This window comes from Chinchilla lanigera, unplaced genomic scaffold (assembly GCF_000276665.1).
Source record: "Chinchilla lanigera isolate Chin_1 unplaced genomic scaffold, ChiLan1.0 scaffold00002, whole genome shotgun sequence".
NCBI classification, from domain to species: Eukaryota; Metazoa; Chordata; class Mammalia; order Rodentia; family Chinchillidae; genus Chinchilla; species Chinchilla lanigera.
The window spans coordinates 1,752,336-1,774,082 of NW_004955403.1; the positions used below are offsets into that span (position 1 = coordinate 1,752,336).

General features: G+C 50.7%; 1 protein-coding gene across 1 annotated transcript in view; it reads left to right on the forward strand.

The window, feature by feature from the left end:
* Satb2 (SATB homeobox 2) overlaps positions 1 to 21,747 on the forward strand; it is a 147,413-nt gene that overhangs the window by 88,660 nt on the left and 37,006 nt on the right. Inside the window, exons 7-8 of the mRNA XM_013511972.1 lie at positions 14,739 to 14,951; positions 18,523 to 18,678. Coding sequence (XP_013367426.1) covers positions 14,739 to 14,951; positions 18,523 to 18,678 — 369 coding nt within the window. The remainder of the gene's footprint in view (positions 1 to 14,738; positions 14,952 to 18,522; positions 18,679 to 21,747) is intronic.

Below are 21,747 nucleotides of genomic sequence, written 5' to 3' on the forward strand. Positions count from 1 at the left end.
GGCGGCCGGCTGGAGAGCTTGGTGGACCATCTAGAGCACGGGTCAGCTCTCAGAGGTTACAGGAAACGTGAGCGGCGGGCTGCAGGAGGGTGTCACAGTGCAGGGACTGCCAAGGAGCCTGTGAGTCGGAGGCTGAGGGCGGGTGGTGGTGACGGTCAGGATGGAGAATAAGGCTCACGGGCCGCGGGCACAGGGCAGTGCCTGGCCAAGAACTGAGCCTTGGCCCCTGGGCACTGGGGAGGGTCCTGTGTGGGTATGAGCTGTGACCAGCTGACCCAGCGGCCAGAACTAGCTCACAGGGGAGATTTGTGTGCCTCTTGTGAGAGTCAGACTTTGGGATCTAGACCTGGAAATGTGGGTCGAAGTCTCGAGAAGGTCAGCAACGGTCCTCGAAAGCAAGGACTGGGCCTCAGAGTTCCGAACGCTAGAGGAAGAGATTAGAACATCTGTCATAGAGCTTGGGACCAGAGGAGTCAGGATGGAAGCGGAGAAACCAGCAGCACCCGAGTAGACACAGAAATGGCCGGGAGCAGGACGGTGGCCCCTGAAGGCGGGGCGCAGTGGTGAGCACCTCCGGGAGGTGAGCAGACCTTCCGCATGGAAGTCTGGAGGCCCGATGGGCTCAGAGCCAAGCCAAGTGTGCGTCCCATGCCCAGCTTCTGCCTGGTTGTGTAGACGGCTGCTTTGGCCCAGGGTGACGGGGAGCGGGGTTGTGTCAGTGTGGACCTTAGCCGCGAATGCGGTGGACCTTTCCCCCGGAGAGCGTGAAAGCCCCGGTCTCACCATGAGGGGAGACGAAAGCCAGAGCGTCCTGCCGGGAGGGTGCCCGCCCGGCCAGTGCTCCTGGAGGTCTGTCTTCTGCAAGGCCTTCTTTGTCTCTTTTTATGGATTAATGATTTTTCTCTGGCATTGCCATCTTTGAAGTGCCACGTTATAAAAGGTCTAATTGAAGCATGGAACACATTTTACTGTTTTCCCCCGCCATTAAATGTGTAAGATGGCTACACCCAGCGAGAAACATTCACTTTCAATCAGCGTGAGCCGGGGTTCCCGGGCCAGCCTTGAGCACATCGAGTGGAAACTGCGGAGGAATGTATGAGCACTTCCTTTTAAAATTCTGCTTTTAATTTGGGAAAGCTTTTCATCCCTCTGGGATCATAACCTGTTGTGTATAATGCCCAGCCTAATCAAGGCATTGACAGAGTGACATAGTTTGAACTCGAGCATGAGGTCAGCGGGCTGGTGGGTTCTGCTGCACGGTGAGACCGGGGTTGTGAGCGGGAAATATGGTGCTCTGGGCCCCGGAAGCCACCGTAGGGGGAGGCTGTGTTTCAGTGGAGTCAGGCATTTAGGGCTGACATCATAAGTTGGTAGCCATGATAAAAAATACATTTAATATTATGGATTCTGTGACTTATAAGTGAATTGCTCATCTTCGGATAGAGAAGAATTTTGACTTCTTTTTCTCAAACCACGTTCTTGCTGGACACCTAGTGCTAGCGCGAGGCTCATGCTCAGCTCCTTCGCTGCTGTGTGGCTGTCTTCAGATGCTTGAGTATTTTCCAGAAAGAGTTCATGATCTCTAGACCTCATTTATCATCAGATTCAACAAAAAGCATTTTGATACATGTTGTCACCGTGCAGTTTATTTCCTGGATTGTACTTGAAGCTTTTACTTGGAAGAAATCTGGCTAGGATTTCAAGCTCAAATCATATGGAAACACTCATAAATACAGCTAGAACTGTAAACAGAAAGCCCTGTCTTCCTACTTTTCCACGTGTAAGATTTCCAGATGAAAAAACTCCCGCTCATAGTAACTATTTGGAGATGCCGCTTCTTCACACAGAAGCCACTGACGCCCATGGCCGCCGCGCAGCGCGGTGCCGTTCGAAGATGTGCAGCAACCTTATGAAAGCTGTGTTTCTCAGAACGTCTTTGATTGCTGTGTATTTTCATAATGATGCCTTTTAAAAACAGAAAGTACATACTCGATAAAGTGGTGCCTTACCCGAGCTCCTTGGGAAGGTCGTAGCTGCTGCTGGAGTGGTGTTTCCTTGGGTTTCTCTCTGTTTTATTAACAAAAACACACACTGTGCAAATGGAGGACAGAAGCAGGAGCCGTGTGTATGGGACGAGGTGCGCAGGGCCTCCTGGAGATGGCCCGTCCCGTGGGTGCGCAGTGTGGGCGGAGGCCCTGTCCGTCCTGGTCCGCAGAGTGAGTGGCCCTGCTCTTCCTGCCAGGGAGGAGAGGATGAGACATTTCTACCTGGTGCCCGCTGCGGCCCATCCTAGCACTGTCTTCTGTGGTGCAGCATGAGCCAGTGTGGCCCGTGATGCCCACCCTGCCCCGCCTTCCTCAGGCTGTGGAGCTTGCCTCGCTCTCACCGTGACAGGACAGGGAGCTGGGAATGTCCAGCCTCCTGGGCTGATGCCAAGAGGTCCTGAGGGCATCACAGTGCAGGACGGGTGCTTTCTGGCCTGGCTTCTCAGCGGGCCCCTGGCCTGGGAAGCTGTTCCTCGCAGGGACTATGGTCTCAGGACTGGCTTTTCTGCCACAGTCGAGGTCCAGGCTGGTGCCGGCCCACTGGACGTTTGTGCCACGCAGGGAGGCATTGGAATAAGCACAGCTTCATTTTATGTCCATTCTTTTTACAAAGCGAAAGCCAAGAGCTTTTGTGGGGCTGGGACGAGATGTTTACTCCACCGCTTTATTTGGAAAATGTCACTGTCATCCTTGTGAACCTGGGCTCCCTCAGCTCATCGGCGGAGACTGTTTCTATCTAGATGGACCAACGGCAAGATGGGGAGAGAGGCAGAGTGAGCCTGAGTGCCCGTGAATGAGACGGGGACAGACGCAGCGTTCGGGAACTGGCCTGGGGAGTTCTTGCCGAGCTGCCCTGGTGGACCTTCCCGCGAGTCTCCGGAGTCTCAGCAGCTCCGCCCTGGGTGCGGCGCGGCGTCTGCAGGGAGAGCTTCAGGAAGCAGCCGGACCTGACTTTCTCCTTCACATCCCTCTTCCTCGCCTGTGACGTGCGCGTGGCCGGGTGCTGACACGTTTCCACTTGCTGGCTCGGTGGGTGCAGCTGAGTTGCTTGACTGTCACCTGTTTTTACATCTTTGCCTTTCACGGTGTGATTAGGAAGCCCGGTCTTCAGCTTTTGCCTCTTGTTGCAATGTGGACTTAGAAAAATTAACCAGAGCCTGTGCCAGCATGAAAAGGCTGGTGACAGAATTTAAAAGACTTAACGTTACTGATGTCCAGTGACCCGTGATAAGCAATGACTCATAAAATATGTATAGCGAAGCTTCCTTAATAGATAAACTATTCTCTAATTTATTTAAAACTCCAATGACCTACATCTTCATATGTCAGAAATCCCTACTTGCTGACTTCACCTCTCCTCGGAGACCTTCCTTCCATCGAAGCAAATCTGTTAAATGAAGTAGAGGAGTCTATGATCCAAACAAGCCTAAATCCATGAGAGGCTGTGCGCTGCATGTGCAGGGGACAGGTGTGGCCCTGGGCTCCTTCCTGCCCTGCTGGCCCTGGGCTTGTGTGGCAGAGCTCTGGAAGGAAGCGTCCTTGTGCGGGAGTTTTATCACCAGAAATGACCCACGCGTCACTTATGTAGTCTCTCTGCCGCTCTCCAGACCTTGCCGGACCTCAGAAAATTCAAGGTTCTTCTAGCATCTCAGGTCATTCCACTGGGCCAGTTCTCAGAAATACGGGTTTGGCCAAAGCACAGATGCGTTTTGCAGGATTTGTTGTGCTTTTTTCATGGTGGGTCTTACTCCTTGTAATGACCTTGCTCGGCCACTGAAGGTCAATGCTAGCCCCTTGCAGCCTTGACTGGGGACCTGGGTGGAGGACGCCAAGCGCCCTGCACACACCTGGGGGAACGCAGGGCCCACAAAACCCTCCGAGAATCATCGGGTGGTCTGTCCTCGTTTGACTACTTTTTATTTTTTATGAGTGTTTGCAAAAAAAAAAATCTGCAGTTTACACATCAAAGCCACATCATTTGAAGAAACTTACGACCAGGGTCATAAATACAATTTATGGAGTCACTCAGCAACTGGAGAATGTTTTCAGCAGATTGGAAAATTAGATTGAATGATGTATCAGAAAAGCTGGCCATCAGGTCACCTGCTAGAAATGTAAATGTTTTTCCATGGAGTGACATGGATTTCTGCCCTTGTGCTTACTGACACAGTGTTTGTAGTATGCACACGGCCCAAATTATTAAAGTGCAGACGCTGCAGGGCTTGCTGAACGCCTTGTTCTGAAGTGGCGCCGTCAGAAAGAGATGTGTCTCAGCTTCTCAACTTGGGAGTCTGAGCTTGGAGGACAAAACTTGTCCATTAATGTCTTTGTTTGATTTCAGCATACTGTTACTGAGAGACAGACATGATTTAGTGATACGTACAGTTTATGTTTGTGGGAAGCTTGACCTCCGAGGCCCTGGAATTCGTTGTCGGCCGACATCTGGCCTCAGTCCTTGTTATTTCTCAGCATCCAGTAGCAGCACCGGTGCTTTCCGGTCGCAGAGTTGCGGAGCACAGTGGGAATCGTGGGGTCTTGACTTGCATGGTCCAGTGAGCTGCTTATAAAACGACAAGGAGACCAGTGCAGGAGAGGAAGCCCGCCCACAGAGAGACGCCGCAGACCAGGCATGAACATGTTATTGAGTTTCAAAGTCAATAATGTCCCCTCTTTTGATTTCAGGACGTTAAATTAATAAAGTAGGAAGAGATGATCCTGCTTGCCTCATAAAATAAACAAGCTTTCATTTCAGAATCACTGGCCTGAATTCGTAGATTTAAAGATCGTAGTAATATTAATATCTCCCAAGATAGCAGTGTCTGTTATTAGGTGGCTCGAGGGTGGCTCTCAGAAGCCGGCTCTCGATGTAAAGATTGTTGGCACCCAGCACCTTCTGGGCCATCTCCAGCAAAAAAAAACATGAATTGTTTAGGTCGGGGGACTAATCGGTATGGCTGGGCTTGGAGTAAAGGGAAGATTGATACGGCAGGTGTCACTCTCTCCATCTCAGCCCCCACTCCTGCATCCACGCGAAACGGAAGTTTGTGTGTAAGAAAGTGGGAAGATCCCTTCATTTTCGCCCCTTCCCAGCTGTACTGTGGCGTGCTGTCCTGTCTCTTCCATGACTTCCTGACCAGTGCAGAGTCCTTAGAAACCAGTTACTGGACCCAGCGTAGGAACCTCGGCTCTCCATGTTCACAAAAGAATAAAAAGACTCCCTTTTGGTGGTAGCTTTATGTTTTTTCACCATTCTGCAGCAGAGAGTGATGGACTCACTTCGTGCAGGGTGGAGGACTTTCATTGTGAAGGTCTACTCTTGTATTATTTAACTAGTCACCCCAAATCCTGGGAGATATTTTAAAAGTAAAGTATAATTTTCATAAAGGAAATACAAGAAAACTAACTATAAGTCTCATTGTTTATGTACCTTCACCATTGCTTAGTTAAAGCAATAAAACGATATCTACAGTAGTGTTCATGAGCGCTGATTGAAATAGTGACCATTTGGCGCGTGTTCAGTGCGTGTTTGTTCAGATATAGTGAATTACATTAAAGGCCAGAGCTGTTGTGAAATAAATATAATGGTTTCCATTTGAAATCAGTTGGAACTTAGTAGGTTCTCTCAGTATGAGTTTGGTGCCTAAGTTCACAATATAGACAACAGTTATTTCCCTTTCTTTCTCTGTCTTTGTTTCTTTTTTTTCTTTCTTTTTCTTTCTTTTCTTTCTTTCTTCTGTTCCCTCCTTCCTTCCCATCAGGTGTGCAGGACATAATGCGTACATTCCTTGTGTGGGGTTGGTTCATGTCCATAACACATCTTAATTCATTTCTTTCATCCCCTCCCTCCTGCACCTCGGTCTCCTTCCCATTTGAGAAAGATCTCTTTCCCTACTTTCCATTAGTTTCTATTCTTTTTATTTATATTTTGGGCTTTTTATATCAGAGAAGCCATGTGATAATTTAAGCTTCTGTCTCTGATTTAGTTCACTTACCATTATGGTCTCAAGGTGTATCCATTTTCCGACGAATGACTCAAATTTATCTTTCTCTATGGCAGAGTAATGCTCCATTGTGTGTAATACCCCGTTTTCTTTACCCATTCATCTGTAGATGGACATGCAGGCAGCATCCAGATCTAGCTATTCTGAATTACGCTGCTATAAACATGGATGTCCATGGACTGCTGTAATGTGAGGTCTTTAACTCTTAGAAGGGGAAAATACCTAGAAGGGGAAAATACCTAGAAGAGGACTATCTGGGTCAGACGGAATTTTTAATTTTAGTTTTATGAGGAATCTTCACACTAATTCCACCATCATCACACACTTCCACCAACAGTGTAAAAGATTCCTTTCTCCCTGCAGCCACGCCAGCATTTGTTAGATCGCCCCCCAGAAAACGGTCTTCTGAAATGAATAGATGCTTCTGAGAAGAAAAACTACGAATGGCCAGTAAATACATGAAGAAATGTTCAGCATCACTGACCATTAGAGAAATGCAAATAAAAAAACACTGAGACTCTGTATCTTACCCCAAAAGGAGTGGCCATCATCAAGAAATCAAATAATATTTGCACATTTCCAAACTAAAGTCTTCACAAAAAAAGAAAAAAAAGGATCATCATGAAACAATATTCACATTGTGTTTGAAATACTCGGCTATTTTCTAATCCTGTTATTCCAATTTCATTATAAAAAGTGTTGTTTTGATAAATTAACTTTATGACTATGACTCATGTTTAAATAATGATACAATTAAGGCCTGTTTGAAATTATTTAAAGTGTCTTGAATATTTAAAGCTGAAAATTTACAATAAGAGCTGTACTTGGACGTGCTCTACATTTATTTATCCCCTCATTTAACAAATATTTATTCAGAGTTTGGAGACCATGCTAGGGTCGCAGTGGCACTCCCTCGTATAGTGCTGAACTCACAGTGTGCGCAGCATGGGCTGTGGGCTCCGGGGGTACCCTGTGCAGGAGGGCAGTGGTCCGGTTCTGCAAGTGAGGTCGCTGAGCCACAGGGAGATTCACTGATTGTCATCCACTTCAAGTCTAGTTGTGAGCCCCGCGAGGCTGGCTTCAACCTGACACCCATCAGGACATGTCCTCACGTTTGCTCTGGCGGAGGAGTAGGTGAAAGACACAAGCCCTTCCTTGGGGAGGACCGGGAAGAGACCCCCCCTGCCAAGGTCCCGGGGCATGATGAGTGCCACGCTGTGCCCCTGGGTGCTGAGAAACAGGTGCTTTGACTTGAGAAGCGGAGGAAGTTAAGGCAGAAATACTTCAGCAAGAAAGAATCGAGTTTTGTCACTGCTTCGGGACAGCTCGTGTGTTAACGGAGTGCTTTCCTTGTATTTAAAGGCATCTGATGCACTGGAGATATAAATAGTCAATAAATGTATTTTTTGGTTTGCTTTGTTTTGTTTTGGGGAAGAACTGTTTTTGCCAATGTTTTGACAGAGTAGCCAAAGCTAGTGAATTTTGGGCAGCGTGCCAGCAGTTGTTTCACAGAGCACTCCTGGAAGCTCGGAGTACGCAGGCCCGGCACTCTGTGAGTGCAGCGTCGCGGTGCCAGGTACGCGAGGTGTGAGGAGAAACCATGGTGTGCCCAGAGCTGAGACTCCGCCGGGAAGATGTTTCCAAAGGGAACCTGTTCAGCTCTCCGTTTGCTTTCGCTTCTTGCTGCTAATGCGCTTGGGAGACTTGGGCTTGGATTGTGCGTGGCTTGTTCTGGTCCTTAGCACTTTCTAAAGCTGAGGGGTGTTTGTTCTCTGTGTCCACTGGTGCAGCGATCGGGTAACTCAGAGGAAGCTGTCTGAGACAAGTGCTTTGTGTCATAACTTGCAGATTTGGGGAGCAGGGAATATTTGCTCTGAAGTGGAGTTTGCATGACCCCAAATTGCAGCTCCTGTGACTGTTTTCTATAGGCTGGAGGGAAAGATCTGCAGTGTAACGTGAGGCAGACCTGGAGTGTGTAGCCTGCGGGCAGGGCTGCTCGCTGGCTGTTCCACCAGGACAGGACTCCTGCTCCCAGAAGTGACAGGCAAAGCGTTGAGCACCCGAGAGCCCTGCGCTCTCAGGCATCGGCAGCTGGCAGTGAGCCCCGAGCACGGGCTTCTGTTCCAGGTGGCGCCTGTCATGGGAGGAAGCCCTCAGGGACCTGAGAGAGAAGCGACGTAGGCACGAGGTGGCCTCGGTGCTTTCGTTTCGTCTCAGTCCAAAACAGGGAGAACGTTTGTCCCTCTGCAGTGTGCACACAGCACCTACGTACCTAGGCCGTCAGCGTTGGAAAATACGGCTCTACAGTAACATTTGCCTGCGGTGTCCCTGGTATATGTGCATTCACGTTTGCAGAGCACACTGACTCCCCTTAGATGCTCAGCTGTATCCACCCAGTCCTACAATTGCCACTTGCATAGGCTGTCTTACCTAATAAAGAAATACTGTAATAAAAGAGGTTTTATTAAACTAATGCAATAACGACATTTTCTTTGAGGATTTAACACATCATTTTTAATAATAAAAATCAAATTGTCATTGTTGTGCCCTGTATCCCTTTTATTCAAATCAGACTGCGTAAGTTGGCTTCACGGCTGAGCCGTGCTCTGGGGGGTCGGGGGCGGGGAGTGTTTCAGCGTTGCACGAATGCGCTTCACAGCCACGTTTGTGGCGAGGTTGTGGATTGTGAATGTAGGATCCAGGGAAACCTGTTTCCGGTCGTGAACTAGGGAGAAAATGGCTCAGGACCATCTGGAGAGCAGAGTGGCCGGAGGTGCCAGGGAAACGTTCTGGCTAGGTCCCATGTAGACGGTAGGACACCGTAGCTCCACACGGAGCCCTGCCCCAGAGCCTGCTGCTGCAGTAGCTCGAGTTCACTCCCGGCGATGTGGCCCAGAACTCGGATTATCTGGCTTCTGGGGAGGAGACCAGGTTTTTGTTCTTGTCACCTGGGCACTGACATTCCACCACTGTGTGAAAATTAAGGCCAGCAGGTAAGCGTGAAGAATGTGGAGGAACCCAACCAACCAAAAAACCAACCTGCCCTTCCCTCCCCCCTCCCTCTCCCTCCCCATGACCTCCCAAGGGAAGAGTGTGGAGGGGGCCGCACTCAGGACAGGATGGAGAGCAGACCCCAGGGAGTGCCCAGGCCCCTCCTTCGACCTGACCCTCTGTAATCTTAATCTGTGAAGTGGGAGTACAGGTGATCTTTCATCCTTGCTGATTGGTTATGACACCATTTGTTGAAAACCGTACATAATTGCGAACTAAATGCATCTTCAGACTCACGTCTGCATAATAAATTCTGCCTCTTGCATCTTTAAAGAGCTGTAACTTCACTTCTGAGGAGGATTGCCTTTAGACACCATGTAGAATTTATCCCCGCCCCAGAAGTTATGACTAAGACATAGGTGAGGGCTGGGCCCTCCCCAGCACTGCCAGCCCCGAGTCTCCGCGCGTGTGACTTTGCTGTCAGTGCAGGCAGGGGCAGGCAGTGCCCACAGGTGCTCTCTCTGGGTTTCCGTGACGTGCTACCCCGTACCCTGGCTGAGGTGAACCCGGCACCTCTGGCCTATTTTCTCTGTATGGTGAGTAGTTTTTGGATCGACCTACCTCAAAGGTGTACATTATGATAGAGAAGTGAGCACTGCAAGTTATCTTGTGTCTCCCACTTCAGTGGCCACAAAGAAAAAACGTAATTTACAGGAACGAAAACAGTCTCCAGCCAGTCGGATTCTTTTTCGAAAGAAAAGCTCGGGGGTTTGTCTGGGCCCCTTTCCCTGGTGCACACCTGGTGGATATCACTTTAAAAATAAATTATGCCTCATTAAATTACAATTAAGTGGAATCACGATCATTTGTTTTTCTGGAAGGAAGATGTTTTGCATATTGAAAGCCTAATTTGTTGCAGGTGACAAAAAGGCTATGCAGATTACCTAATATCGCTTCATTTGGGGGCGGCGGTGCTGCCTCGCTGTGGTGTCGGGATCATGTTTGTGTGGTCAGCGGTGTGGGGCTGAGGGTGCCTGCTTTTGCGGAGATGGACTTCTCTTGTATTCTGAGGAGGCTTCTCTCTCTCCTCACGTCGTTCCGCGGCTGTGGCTGCTGGCCCCTCTTTGCCTCGCCTGGTCTTGCACCCTCCCCATGTGTGACTCCGAGTCCCACCGGGCTGGGCCGCAGCTCTCGGCACCTCTGCCCCCGCCTGGGTTCCGGGGGTGCGTCGCTCCTCTCAGCGAGGGTGGCACCAGCTCCTGTGCATTTGTGACGCTGTTGTCTTTTCCCTCTTCCTCTAAGACTGTCTCCTCCTCCCAGATAGCTGTCTTCCGGAGCAGGGTCTGTCTCTTTGTGGTCTTCCGGCCCTCGCTGAGCTTGTACTGAGTGAGAAGTAAGAAGCAAATTCATGGAGCCGTCGCCCATGCTCCCAGACTAGGTGTGTGGAGCCTGAGGGCTCCCCCTGTGACGGCGGGAGAGGCTGCGCTTAGGCAGCGGTGGTAAACCTGTGGCACCCGTACTGCAGCTGGCTGTCTGTATCATCAAAAGCCCTAAGACATCCTCCATCCCTGGTTTGGGGTCTCCCTGGGCTTCCTGTGAAGAGATACAGTCAGATTTCAGAGAGGCTGCAAGTGTTGGAGAGCCAGGAGGAGAGGTCATCTGTTAAACTCCAGCCAGTGTGACAGCTCTGCCCCAGGGGCCTGGGCACTTGGGGGGCTCGGGCTCTGTGTTCCTGAAACCAGCACACAGGAGCTGGTCCCTTACGGCCTCTGACAGGGCTCATCGCCCCTCAGAGGAGCTTCTTACCCCTCCCGAGAGCTGGCGAGGTCGTGCAGATAGATGCCCGGAAGTAAATGTTGTAGCTCTGGACGCAGGATGTTCCCCACAGTTTTTGAGTGTTGCCATGTGTTAATGCGTAAGACAGTTTGGGGCAAAGTATATACACTGCTGAAGAAGTGTGGGAACTGAACACTCATCACCAGAAAGTGCAGGTTCAGAGGCTGTCAGGTCATTTAGTTCATGACAAAGAAATATTGCTTATCTAAAAACACTAGGAAGCTATGGATGAGTTTTTATTTTAAAAATTACTCACCTTATTTGTTTCATGTGTGGAAATAGCCTGTAGCAGCGGTGGTGAACCTTTTAGAGTTTTCAGTGATTCACACAGCCTGCTGCTGGCACGCATGCCATGGGTTTGCCGTGACTGGCCTCTGCCATCCAGTAAGCTGCCAGCCTTACGTTGCTGCCTCACAGTTTATGCTCTGGATTGGGCTGATTTTTGTGAATTTTTTTGCCAAACTCCTAAACCCTCTGCTGTGCTGGAAGAGCTCTGAAGCTCCCCAGTGCCCCATTGGTACGAGGGAGAGGCCGGTTTGAGGCTTTTCCTGCGTTCCTCGGAGTCCAGTGCCTGTCGTGCTATTGTGCAGGGTCTGCACGTGGGCCCAGCTCTCCCTGTCCGCACAGGCTGCAGCCCCGGGCTCCACGTCGCAGCTCCACGCGGAGGCGGTGGCCACGTCCCCCTGGAGAGGGCTCTGTTGCCTCTGAGAGGAAAATCCTTACTGACCGCTGACTCAGTCCTTGCTGTGCGTTTTCATGTGATTCCTGGTATGAAAGTTTCATAAGCAATATCCTGGTTAATTTATTAATTTCCTTCCATTTGCACCTTCTCCATATTCATGACCTTGCTGCTCGCGGCCGCGCTTTCCTCCCGGTGCCCAGGTGCTGCGCCACACTGTCCACGTCGCAGGCTGCGTGATGCCATGTGCCAGTGACACCTCCTGCCCGGCCAGTGGATAATTAAAGTGCCAGATGATGGAGTGGCAAAGGCTGTATAAATATTTATGCGAGATAAATTATTAATTTACGTTTCATCTAAGACACTTGCAATATGATAAACATTTACTTATCTTAATAATGAGATGGGCCGATGCATAGTGTATGTGAGTGATGTTGTAGGTTTTCTGGTGATTTTTCCCCCTCTGATAGTTTTCAACTAACTAAATAAATTTACTTCACATGCATGAACCTGCAGAAGGGGGACTCCATTTTTAAAAAGTCCCTGTTTAAGAAAATTAAAAGCATATCAAATAAGCCAAGAGATAAAGACTGACAAATCAGCAAAACTCCTTAGACCTCCAATTAGCCATTTGTTATTGAAAGGATCCGCTCTGGGGCTGCGGTGCCGCGGAGGAGAGTTTAAGTAACTAATTTAGAACGGTGTTCTCGTTCTCCAGAGGGGATGCACGGGGCGGTCTGGCCACTCTGTTGGGCTGAGACTTCAATTAGGCAAACGAACGTGCGGAAGCAGTGTTCCATCGTGCCGCCTTCAGTCAGCCTCCTCAGGGTGCTCCTCTGCACTTTCCTTAGAAGTGCCCCCGTTTCCTGTGAGCTTGTCTGGTGTGCTAAAACTGCAGAGGAAGGGTCTACACGGTTTCAAAGGGAAAGACAGTGGTCAGTCAGGTGAGAAGCAAATAAAATGTTTTGTGCTCTGGAGTGATCTTTAGGAATCAGTAAACTTTCAATGTTGAGCCGTGTTGCATTAGCGCAGGAGTTTCTGTTATGACTTTGTATGCAGAATCTTAGTTAAAATATACTCTATAATTTATGAAAATAATTTCATGGAGGAAGAATAATGTTATCTTTGCTTTGAGATGTCTAGAGTGACGCTCATAATAGCTATCAGAGTACATTTTCGTGTTGATCCTAAAACATCAAATTGTAGTATTTGGAAGACCAATTACTCTTCTTGTGCATGGCTCATCATTAAAGAAAGCTCAGAAAACGTCAGTCTTAGTGTTTCACTGATAGTGGGAGTTGCTAGGGATGTGAAATACACTGCCTGCTTGATTCTCTACCTATAGGGATTTTTTTCGTCTTTAGAACAAATCCATGAGTATTTCAGGTCTGTTTAGTGCAATTAGAAAGTAGGGTAACTTAAAGTAGAACTGACTTAGTTTTAGAACAGAGAATCAATATGTGGATTACCTAATACTTTCTGGAAGACAGATGTCTCACTTGTTGCTTCTAAAGCGTGGCAAGAAATCTGGATCTTTCTTAGAAGATTTTTACCTGTGAGATATCCCGTAAACATACGTCCTACATACATACCTGTGAGGTATTGTATACATCCTACCAAGCTCTTTCCTCGAGCATATACGGGCATGCACACGTACACATGTGCACACACATGAACAGTATCCTAGTTTCATTGTATGGTTTATTTTATTCTTATTTCCATTCTGACCTCCCTTTGTGAAGCATGCACGTGCGCGCGTGCGCGCGCGCACACACACACACACACACACAGAGTGCTCTCCAGCCCTGGCTGTGTACCCATTGCTACCCAGCATTCCTTGGGATTCCTCCACATCATGCCCAAGCTGCAGCGCTCTTAGATGGTGTGCTGCCCACCTGTGGTCCTTACAGTGAAGTCGTCTGCTGCAGCGTTTGAATGGCGACTGCTTCCTCCAGGTGCTGCGCACTGTGCTGCAGGCTCCTATAGGCAGCGTTTGCCTCATCAGTATTCTAACACATCATTCCCTTTAAAGGTACCGCCTTACACTGCAGATTTCTGGCCAGCCAGAGCTTGCATGCCACTCTGGCATGCAATGGCCTTTCATTGTAAGTTGTGCGTTAGAATCAAACAGGGCCACCTTTCCTTTCCTTAGTTCACCTCTTCAGAAGTGCCTCTGGCTTCAGTGCCCGTCTGTCCTCAGATTCAGCATAGGCATCCTGGCTGCTCCTGAGGATGCTCCTGGGCCTTCTGCCCCGCACGGACATAGGCTGGATGCAGAGCAGCGCCTCTGTTTGAGAGCCTGGCGGTGTGTGGGTAGACGTGGACCTAGCTCTGCCCACCATGCTGCCCGTCCCCACTGGGGCTCCTGTTCTTTTCTGGAGTCTCTGCCACTTAATCTCAGCAACGTTTTACTTTTCTTTGTGCGTTCTCTGTCCTTAGAGCTCATGAGAACACTCACTTCCTATCTGAGACCTGCTGTTCGGGTGAGTCACGTGTCCAGCTGGAAGCCAAGCCCCAGTGTCCTCTGTGCAGTGGCGGCCGCTCTGGCTCCTCGGGCTGCCGCCACACCCTCGCTGCAGACGGTGGGGTCCGGCTGCCCCGGCGCCCAGGCGCCGAGAGCTGCGCGTGTGGTATCCGGACGTCCTCCAGCATAACACCGGCGCAGCCATTTGCTTTGTCTTTTTTTTTTTTTTTTTTTTTTCCTGCCACAAGAAACATCCATATTGAAACGAGTGTCCGGTCACACAGAAATTCAGCCAAACTTTTTTTTTTTCAATCGATGTAAATCTCTCATACCGTTTAAATGTCGGAACTAAATTTACCAAACTTGGCAGATTTGTAAAGCTGAGCAGGACTGCCAAGTGTTCCCAGTTTCAAGCAGAGAGTTCTAACAGTTCCTGAAATACTTGTAGGAGGCACCTGGTGGTAATTGCAGCTTCGCGATTCTTCTCCAGCACCTACCTTGCTGGCTGGCATCTGCATGCTGATAATCACTGCGGTGCTAGTGTTGGGATAGAATGGTCCCCAAACACGGCCCTGCCACGGTGGATAGGCACACTGCATACTCTTCCTTTCGCAGAGCCCGAGAAAGTGAGCCTGGGGTCCCTGACACAGTGCCAGGCGGGGTGGAAACCAGGCACAGGCCCTGAGTGTCTAACCCAGCCCTTTCTCATTCCCGCCTCACAGGGGCTGCTGTCGGAGATCCTGCGCAAGGAGGAGGACCCCAGAACAGCCTCGCAGTCCCTGCTCGTGAACCTGCGGGCCATGCAGAACTTCCTTAACCTGCCTGAGGTGGAGCGGGACCGCATCTACCAGGATGAGCGTGAGCGCAGCATGAACCCCAACGTAAGCATGGTGTCCTCGGCCTCCAGCAGCCCCAGCGCCTCCCGCACCCCACAGGTGAGCTGCCTGTTTGCGCCCCAGCATCCGGTCCCCGCCTGCTTCACAATACAAACCCAGAGACTTGATTCAAGGATCCCCTAACCTGCAAATGGGTGAAAGGACAAGACCTCTGGCCCCCTGGGGTGCTCCTTCTGTGTGTGAGGGCCTGTGGGCCCTTGGGAAGGGAGAGGGGAGGAAAGGAGGGCGGGCGTGACCCCGGGGTGTCCCCGGCCCCTGCTTAGCTCTGGAAGGAGAAGGGTGCGTTGAGGTGGGAGCTGAGCTGCACAGGAGGCACACTGCTCCCTCGGACAGGGTGTTTATTTGGGTGCAGAGTGTTGGGAACAAGGCAGGGGACAGCCAACCATGTTCTGCTTTGTGCAATTCCAAAATGAGATGGGCAAGCCCTGCACATGCCTCGACCATCTGATCCGGTGGTGACAGCACCGCACTGCGGGCCCTGGGGCAGTGAGGGTGAATAGCGGGCTGCAGTCGTTGTCCTTCCAGACGGCGCCCTCCTGGGCTTGGCCGGCTTCACCCTTGCTCTGCTCCACGTTGAAGGACTCGGTCCTCAGCCTCGTGCAGGTGCGTGCAGCCAGGGTGCATGTGGTGTGCTCATGAGCGCCCGTGGGAAGTCAAGGACGCTGGCTGCCGGGGCCTTCCCAGTGCAGACCTGAGCCCACGCCTCCCGCCTGCTCCGGGTCTCCCTAAACCTCTCCATTTGGTACTTTTCCTCAAGCCCCCTCACTCGCTGTTGCTAGCTCGGGTTACAGGTTCTGCGGGGTAGTCTCAGAACGGTGTCTAACACATATGAGTTTGTACAAAACTCAGAGCTGGGTGCTTCCAAAACAGAGGTAGTTCTGCTCCGGTACTGCAGTTTTGCTTTTGAGTTTATTTTCCAATAGAGTCCAAGGAGCTGGTTAAGCACAAAACCAGAGTTTTATTCTAGTAGGAATATTTGAAATTTTTAAAGCACATCAATTTTTTCACATATCTTGACCATTTTTTATATTTTTGCACCTGTAATAGATTTTTAATTGAAGATCCCTGTCTGTCGTGCACTGCCAAATTGTGTGACTTACACGTTAGTCTTTAGTAAATTTTGAGCTTTCATTACTGTTAAACCAAAAATAAGTCCCTTGATTGCTTGCTTTGGACAAGTATAGCCAACCCTTTTTACTTATTTTTTAAATGTGAAAGCATACATATTGAGCTGTTAAACGGGGCAAGCTGTTAATTTGCACTAATACTTAAATTCACCTGGATTTTTGCCACTTTTGAAGCCCATGACCCATTACTGGAGAGCCCTGTCCTGCCCTTCCCAGAAAGGCCCTTCCCTTGTTTGGAAGCAGCCCCTTTGTAGCACTGTCCCACCCCTGTCTTCCCCCATCCCGTCCAGGACCCTGATCTACTTACAAGGCCCCACAGCTGGGACAGTAGTTTGCTTTTTCTGAACAGAATCCAATTTTTAACATTCTTAGATAAGGATTCCCTTTGGGGATGAGTATAGGAGAGAGATCATCTATCTGTTCTGAAAATAAATGTGAGATACTAAAGCATGTTTCTGAGAGTGCAGTTGGGGCAGTGCAATTTCCTGGAAATTTTCTTCTTCATTTGATGGTTATGGATCCAGGAAGGGGTCATGAAGGTCTTCGAAAACACGAACACCTACTGACCTCGCATTTTCCCGGACATCTCTGCAGCCAGGACCCATGGTGCAGGAAGGGTCCCCATGAGCAGGGTGGCCCACCGCCAGCCAGGCCTCGGCCCCCGCACTGTGCCGTGGGTCCTGGCCCCCTGGAGGACTCCCAGGAAGCTCAGGCTCCAGAGGCTCTTCACGCAGCTCTGGGCTTCACCAGTCTTCCTCAGTGTGCTTTGAGTAAACAGCGACCGCACAAGGGCCAGAGCTCTCACCGAGCGCTCAGTGTCCGATCCCCTTCCCGTGGACCCCTTTATCGCTGCTTTACAGAACTGTCCCGTTTACCAATGAGAAAGTAGGCGTGGCTGTAGGAGTTAAATAACTCCCAAGGCCGCGGGGCTGAGCGGCAGAGCTAGATTCGAAGCGCACTTGTTCTGACCTGAACTCCTGACCACGCAGTGTAGTTCCTGAGGACTTCCGGCTTAGCCTTCCAGGTCCAGAGGCCTCACTTGGGGAAGAAGAGACGGTTGGAGGGGCTCCTGGGAACAGCTGAGAAAGGCAGGCACCATGTGAAAACGTTCGCTTAGGAGGGCAGCGCACTGTGGGTTAGACTCGGGGAAGAAAAAGGAGTTTCTCGGAGACATGAGAGTGGGTGGGTTGTGACGGGAAGGTAGATGGGAAGAGGACCCGGTAGACACCACAGCCCGCTGAGCTGGAGGCCTGGAGAGTGGGCAGCACTGGGGACCAACGTGCTGCAGGGCCCGAGGGACCTGTGTCCAGGTCCGGCTCCTTACTCCCCACTGCAGGCTAAGCATCCTCTTTGACCCTTGGTCTGTCTGCAAGAGGACCATGACCACGCCTCACTCGCTGGATGCTTTCACGAATTGAGAGAAAAGTCAAAGCTCTTTCTAGAGTACCCGGCCCGTGAGAGAACCCCTCACGCGTACTCACTGTGACTCGGCCTTCACAGACCCCGCCCCGCCTTGCCCTCCCCCGCCCGCTGCATGGCCACACAGTGCCCTCGGCGTGGGGTCCTCGCGTGGGTAAGGCCAAAGGAAAACCCACGTTGGGCCCACTGCATGGCCCCCCTGCCCAAGGGTCCTGCTGCAGGGCCCCTGGAGCCCCTCAGGCCTGTCCCTGGGCACCAGCAGGGCCAGGACCCCGTGAACCCCAACAGTCTTTGGGATCAAGTGGATTCAGATGTGTAGGGTTTTCCTCGCCCCAGGAAGCACAGCTACCTGCTGGCTTGTCCTTCATTTGTCTCTGAAGCGGATGGGAAATCATTCAATTAAAACGCGCACGGCAGAATACATAAAACTGCAATATGAGTTTAAGGAAATGAAAACGGGACATCACAGGCATTCTGAAGCTGAGTTTCATGAAATGAAATTTTGTTTCATTTCCACTGATTTCCTAGGTGAAATTAGGTGACTGTCTGGGTAGCATAATGATGATAACAGTGGGCCCACGCATATTCAAATGACACGCGGAAAGGTTCAATAACGGAGGAGAACAACCCTGGGGAGCGCATTAAATCGAGTAATAACTTATTATTTAGAGACCTCTACCCATTTACCCATTTTTTCTGGGAGAATTGGCTCTTCCCAAGGTGTGCCACTTCTAGGTAGGAAAGGTGTGTGTTCTGCACACTGACTTTGCACCTCGCTGACTGCCCGTAGCAGCATGCTGCCCAGGGTGCCCCCCACCCCCCGGGAGCCGCGCAGGGCGCCACGAGGGAGAAGACAGGGTCACCAGGACTCCGCGCGTCCTACAGGAGCCTCCCGCAATTATTTCCAATCACAATTAACCTGATTAGAATAATAGACAGGAAGTGTCCCTCTGTAGCAAATGCGGCTTGGCATCAGCTGACTAAAGTCCTCTGACAATTTCTGCACAGATGGCTGGGCTTAATGCAGCACTTTTTAAATTATTATTTCCATGGTCTCTTGGTAGGCCAAAACCTCGACACCGACAGCAGACCTCCCCATTAAGGTGGACGGCGCCAACGTCAACATCACAGCTGCCATTTATGACGAGATCCAGCAGGAGATGAAAAGGGCCAAAGTGTCCCAAGCCCTGTTTGCCAAAGTGGCTGCAAATAAAAGTCAGGTGAGTGGTTTTTAAAGGAGCAAAGTCAAGGGCTGGAATGAGACCCTCCGCCGCCTCCTCCCACCAATAAAAATCCATCTGTTCCTTAATAATAATAACAGCAATCATCCCCAGGGAACCTGTCACAGTCCACCTTGGCCTCTGCTTCCGCTGGATTCAGCGGCGAGGCTAAGCCAAAGCCTGGGTTTTTCTTTTGAAGAATTTTAGTTTTCAAAGACTTAACCTGAACGGTCCTCCTGTTACTCTAAGCACTGCCGGGGCCCGCCTTGGGTGCTTTGTTTTCCCCTCCACACACACCGCCCGCCCCCCAGACTGTGATTGACTGATTTATAGCTCAGCCGGGTCAGGGCTTCTCCGTGCTCCTGCTGGGCAGGGCTGGTCCTGCTGTGATAACCCGCGTCCGGCCCCAGGGCTCCTGGCCCATCAGGTGCCTCTTTTCTGTTCAGAGGACAGTTGTTTTTCCAGCAGGAAACACACATGGGGAATCCAAAGTCAGTGTTAAAATCTTTTAACAGAAAAACATGGAAGCTCATCCAGTAAAAATGTTCAGATTGTTGGGGTGGTGAGGATGGAGAGCTCGAGGGAGAGGCACAGACAGATGCTTCAGCTTTTATTTCTGTAAACAGCAACAGTTGAGGGGCCCTGCTCTCTGCTTCAGCTTGTTTAAAGGGACAACTGCTGGCTGATCGCAGATACCTGTGAGCAGGACTTCCGTTCAGCCCCGAAGATAAGCCAGAATGCACGCTACAGAACCCGAAAGTTGGTTACAACGTAACTCTGAGTGGTGTTTGATTTCGGACTGGATTTCCTCTGTGACCATGCATGACAGATGTCCTCCCATCATGCACAGAGATGGGGAAGTGGCTGGTCCCCTCCTGAGCAGGTCTTCTGTTATGTGTGCCATAGAAAATGGCTATTAGGGCAAGAAGGTTTTCAGTAAAAGGTAGGCTTTTAAATGAGCAGAGCGTTTTTGGGTGGATTAGATTATTGTGGGTCTAGGCTTTGTTTTTTGCCTGCGTTAGTGCAGCAAACTGACCTCAGGTGTTTTCAGATGTTAATACCGAGAAAGGAGAAGAATGTCAGGGAATGTTGAACAGGGCTGCGATGTCTCCCTTCTCAGCTGCAGTGTAGTCCCTTTCCCAGATGACTCCAACTCTCTCCATCAATGAAGCCAGTGAAACACAGCTTGCTGAGATACGATGTCCAACCCTAGCATGAAACACATGAAAAGAAAATACCATGGAGCCTTCTTAAACTGTTAAATGCATAAAATCCCATGTACCACATGGCCAGATATAATGAGGGTTGGAGCTGTTAAATGAATAAAGCTGTTAAATGCATAATGCCACTTGGCAAAACTACTGTGCATTTAATGGTTTTCCACTGTGTAATAAAGGACATATGTGGCAAGTGTGCAGCGTGTAAAAGCTGCACAATCGGTTTTGCAAACCTGTCCCTGTGCCGCGACTTGATGTAAATATCAAAGTTCTGCCCGGCACTTCTTTTATGAGCATCTTTCGTGGACCACGGAGGACCACAGTGTGAGAACGTGATCCCCGGGGCCTGTGACCGGCCCGTGGACGTGGCGTCCAGGCCCTGGCATTAGCGGCGGCGCAGCTCCCCACACGGGTCAGGTGGCAGAGCCGTGCCTGCCAGTTGGCAGAAGCACGTTTTTTGATGCTTCCTGAAGAAGTCGGTAGCCGAGATTTCGTAGAATCTGTGGGAAAGTCATTCTGGGAACGAGAGCACTGAAGGGTGAGGCTGGGCCTCCGTGGGGATGGGACACTGGGAAGCTCGGCCTTTCTCCTGGCTCGCTGGCCTCTGTGTTGCTGATCAACGGGAAACCTTAATGTGAAGGCCTGACTAGATAAGCAAGACAAGTGTGTGGTTTCAGAAAGGGGGCTGCCACAAAGATGTGCTTACCGGTAGTTTGGAAGGCAGTCGGTATAAGATGCGTACTCCCTTGTCTGAGCACCGGTGTGCGTGCCTTGGAAGGAACATGCCTTGTGAGTCCAACCACTCGGCACCGCGTACAGGTAGCTGGTGTGTGTCCTAACGGGACTGAACTCCTGGGGGGACCTCGCCTCAGAACAAAGGCTTTCTCGCCTCTCCTCCATCCTCTTCCCTCCCTCCCTCTCTCGTTCTCCCTTGGAGTGATCAGATTTTGTTGGAGTGACGGAGGAGGGAATGTCTCTTGGAGACTTTCTATTTGCGCCGAGGTCAAATTAGTGAGTCCTTTAATGAGGAGCTCTTGTGAGCTGGAGCAGGCCAGGAGCCCAAGGCCCTGTTCTCATCCACACAGTGCCCATCCCTCCCTTCCCATCAGAAAGTTCTTTTAGAGTGGAAACTGGCTTGCCATCAAGCCTCATTCCTTCTGGGTGTGAATTGCTGTAATCACCTATTAAAAATAACGCCAAGCGCTGCCCTGCGGAGGGCAGCTTTGAAGGAGGAGCTGCAGGCGGGGGAGGAGCTTGGCGGGTGAGTGCTCTGCCGGCCACTCGAGCCAAACCTTGGGGAAGCGCAGAAGAGAGCAGGGGCCTGGGCACGACCCCTGGGCCCGCGAGTGTGCCCGTTGCCTTAGTGCATGACGCTTGTCTGCACGCGTGGTGTGTGTGAGCCCAGGAGCCCTGCTGTAGCTCAGTGCCAGCTGCTGTGTATGGCAGGGCGCTCTGTGCCCTTCCTTCATGGGAGGAAAGTCAGCGGGAGCAAACGGGGCGAAACAAGCTTGCACGTGGTTCACTGTGTGCTCCTTCTGCACACTTGATGTGGGGTCCTTTGAGCTGTGCAGAGTAATATTTTGTGAGCCTGGAGGACTGGCTTCATGCTCTTTCCGTAGACGTGCTCTCTCGAGGTCGGACGACGCTGTAGCCAGGACTGCTCTCACTGAGGAGGGGTGAGGGCCCTCAGGGCGCGCATGCTCATGTGTGTAGGACACTGCGTGTACAGTCATGCCCGGTGTGCCTGTGGTGCCACAGGAGCTCCTCGTCCCTCGGTGGCCCCTGCCATCTCCCATGTGCTGCCATTCTGCAGGGTTACTAGCCCCGTACCTTTCCACCTGCCCTGTCATGG